The following is a 3,269-nucleotide window of genomic DNA, read 5'->3' on the forward strand; positions in this document are numbered from 1 at the left end:
TACAGCAGAATTCAGCTTTTAAACACTCTCCTGAATTATTCATCATTAGCTGAATCAGTATGGGTATTTATGAAAATTGGAGATAATGAACATTTTTATTTTCTTTTTTCTGTTACTTGTGTATATGGATGTTGTTTTGATGTGATATTGAACTGCAGTTGTAGTTTCAGTTTCTTTAAATTTGCTACTGTACCATTAAGAAACAAAATATATTATTATTTTGTAAATAAAAAAAAAACTTGTCTACAGAAGTGGTTCTCATTCTTTGAAAAGAGACGCAGAATACATCACTTATTTCAAAGATCCAATGTCTAGATTTTTAGTACAAAGACACCAAAATGAAGCACTCAAACCCTGTTTAAATATCTGTTCATAATATTTTTAATCATTTTCCCTTAAAGATTCTTATAAATAAAAATGTTTATTATAAATGCACTTCCACTTCCACTATCTGCCTCTCATACCATGTCATCAGAAATCTGTTACTGTTACTTTAAACCAACTGCAAATAACCAATACCTTGAAGATGGTTATAATGCTCAGGAAACCAAGAGGCTTTTGTTAGAGACTTTGTTAAGCTCCTGGGTTTCCGACACCAACTTATTGCAGTATTGTGGTTTTCGTAACAGGTTTGTTTATACTTTCATAGTATGTAAACGAGAGTTAAAAATCAACTGGCTAGGTGCAGTCACGAGCTGTACTTAGGTATTCACACTGAATTCATCTTGTACATAGCATTCTCATTAATTTAACTATTAAGGTTAATATATTACTTTATTTGGGATACTTTGTGACATGAGTATTGGAAAAAAAAGTTGTTAATTATTTGGAGATTTGAACTTCAAAGTGTTTCCTTTACTTGGCTATTTAGTTGTAATTAACCAAACAGTATGAGGTCCTATGGTGGTTATTATCGTTATATTGTTATTCATGTATTTTTCTTTTTATCAAATGTCAACTTTGGCGATGTATTAAAAAAGCTGTGTAATAATTTCTCTGTAAATAAAGTACTATTGCACACATCAACAAGCAGGTAATCCTAGTATACATTACCAAATGTATTATAGAACTATAGAATATTATTATATTCTTGAATATATGGTCAGTTTTCTTGACTCACAGATATATATTCCCATTTAATTTTCCTCTGTTCTATAACAGCCATGTAAACGTGCCTTATGTCTATTTGAATGTCTGTATATTAATTAGCTTAAGTTGTAATGTTGTGTAATTAACAATATGAAAGTTTAAAAACAATAAAAAAAAAAATTGTTTCAATTTTACCTGCCTAAAACACAGATGATCTTTTCGTTTAAGGTAACCTTATCTCCTATTTTGTTCATATTGCTTATGAACATCTGAAAAAATTATGTCATTTGGATGATGACAAAATAAAAAAGTAAAAAAAGGAATATGCCTACAATAAAGTATTGCAGGGTTGCTATTACACCTCAGCACATGTGGACGTATGGATGTCTTCAAAATTTCCCCTCCTTCAATAATTTTCTAAGTTTTACAATCTACAGAAATGTTCGAGTTGAGAGATAACAGCCATGCTAAATTAGAGAGGAATTTATAATTATTAATAAAATGCTGTACTTCCTACATTGTATCAATTTTATTTAGATACAACAACTCCATAATTCAACAACAAACAAAATTATACAATTATCACACAATAAATCACTAACCTGATGGCACTGAATGCCAAAATTTCATTAGATAAATTACATGTTCACAATAAATATAGTCAACTCCAATTTACATATCTAGTAAGTTAAATATAATATAAATATCATTAAAAATATATGTATTTCACTCTGTAATAAAATATCTCATTAATGTCTATTAAACTATGCAATAAATAAAATCTCTGTTAACATGCATGATGTTTATAAAATGAAAACAACCAGTACTAGAGCCCGAAAATATATGGAAACACATATTTGAAGTAAAAGAAGTACTCTAAGAAAAAGAAAAAAATGCTCAACAATTTTTGCAGATGAATTAAGCTTATAAGAAATGTACCATTACCTGCTTAGGGTGACAATGGGGGCTAGAATTGAACTCAACACTTCGCAGGAAATTTTCTGCTTATCTTACTCTCTCTAACATTTCTAGGGGAAAAAAAAATCAGACCCTGATTAATACAACACTTTACATATATATAGTTACCTCATACTTAAACTCTATCCACATATAACTTCAACAACTCTTGTTTCTATGATAAAATATATCAATCTCTATCGATGCAGTGACCCTTCCTGCACAAAAATTACCTCTGCTACTCAATCTATACCCTAGTTTATGAACCTGACAGGTATGGAAGATTGTCACAATATATATTTGGTTTATCAAAAATTAGGGATCTATGACAATGATATTTTTTTCCAAAAGATGTAAATAATGAGTTTATGCCATGGTTTTTGCAACTAATCTTAATTCAGTCAGTGAAAATATAGTACATTTTCTTCTTACCAAAGTCTGAGATTAGTTTAGCATTAACCAGTAAAACATTGTTAAAACTCAAATTTTTACATCATAACAAACATTGGGTAAAATCTTTAATTTCATCTATTAGATCTCACCACAGCTGCTACCTTCGCTTCTTTCTATTTTGTAATGATGCATATATGAAAGAAAAGTATTCCATATGTAAGAAAAGAAGCCAACGAAAGAGACTCGGTGCTTCAGAGGTATTACCCAGAAGTTCACCGTCTGAATCACAGGCCACACACAAAAACCAATCTGGAAGGTAGGTATGAATATCAAATATATATCCATAAAATTAATTGCTCTCTTTTCTTATCCTACATCATAAAAAGGACATCATTACAGATGACATCAGTAAACCTGCATTTTAATCAAGACACCTAATTCAACATACAAAGACCAGCAACATTTAATGAACCAAAAAATATACAAAAACTAAACATATAACTCCGCATGAAATTCCATACCAACATTATTTCACAAGCCAAATACACACAATAACAAATTAATTTTAGAACTAACCTTCCATGTTGGGGGTATTTTTGAGCGACATTCATGTAAACACTCATCCAATGTTTTTCCTTCCATGAAGTTAATGCATAAGTAGAATTCTGCGTACGCGAACGGAGCCCACGTGAACTGTTCGATATATGCCTGAAAATGTGTAATTAATGTTTTCAAGGGCTGATCTCTTTGAATATTTTTAGAACATAATAAATTTGGAGTGATCTTTATAAGCAATTACTTCAAGATTCCTCTCACTGCATGGATAAATG

The 3,269-nt window shown here is 30.2% G+C and overlaps 1 protein-coding gene across 1 annotated transcript in view; it reads right to left on the reverse strand.

Moving 5' to 3' along the window:
• Positions 1-1,599: 1,599 nt before the first annotated feature.
• Positions 1,600-3,269, reverse strand: part of LOC119585277 (mpv17-like protein) — a 2,646-nt gene continuing 976 nt past the window's right edge. The window contains exons 2-3 of the mRNA XM_037933951.1: positions 3,016-3,147; positions 1,600-2,748 (exon numbers count right to left, since the gene is read on the reverse strand). Coding sequence (XP_037789879.1) covers positions 2,578-2,748; positions 3,016-3,147 — 303 coding nt within the window. The 3' untranslated portion in view covers positions 1,600-2,577. The remainder of the gene's footprint in view (positions 2,749-3,015; positions 3,148-3,269) is intronic.

This window comes from Penaeus monodon, chromosome 19 (assembly GCF_015228065.2).
Source record: "Penaeus monodon isolate SGIC_2016 chromosome 19, NSTDA_Pmon_1, whole genome shotgun sequence".
Taxonomy (NCBI): domain Eukaryota; kingdom Metazoa; phylum Arthropoda; class Malacostraca; order Decapoda; family Penaeidae; genus Penaeus; species Penaeus monodon.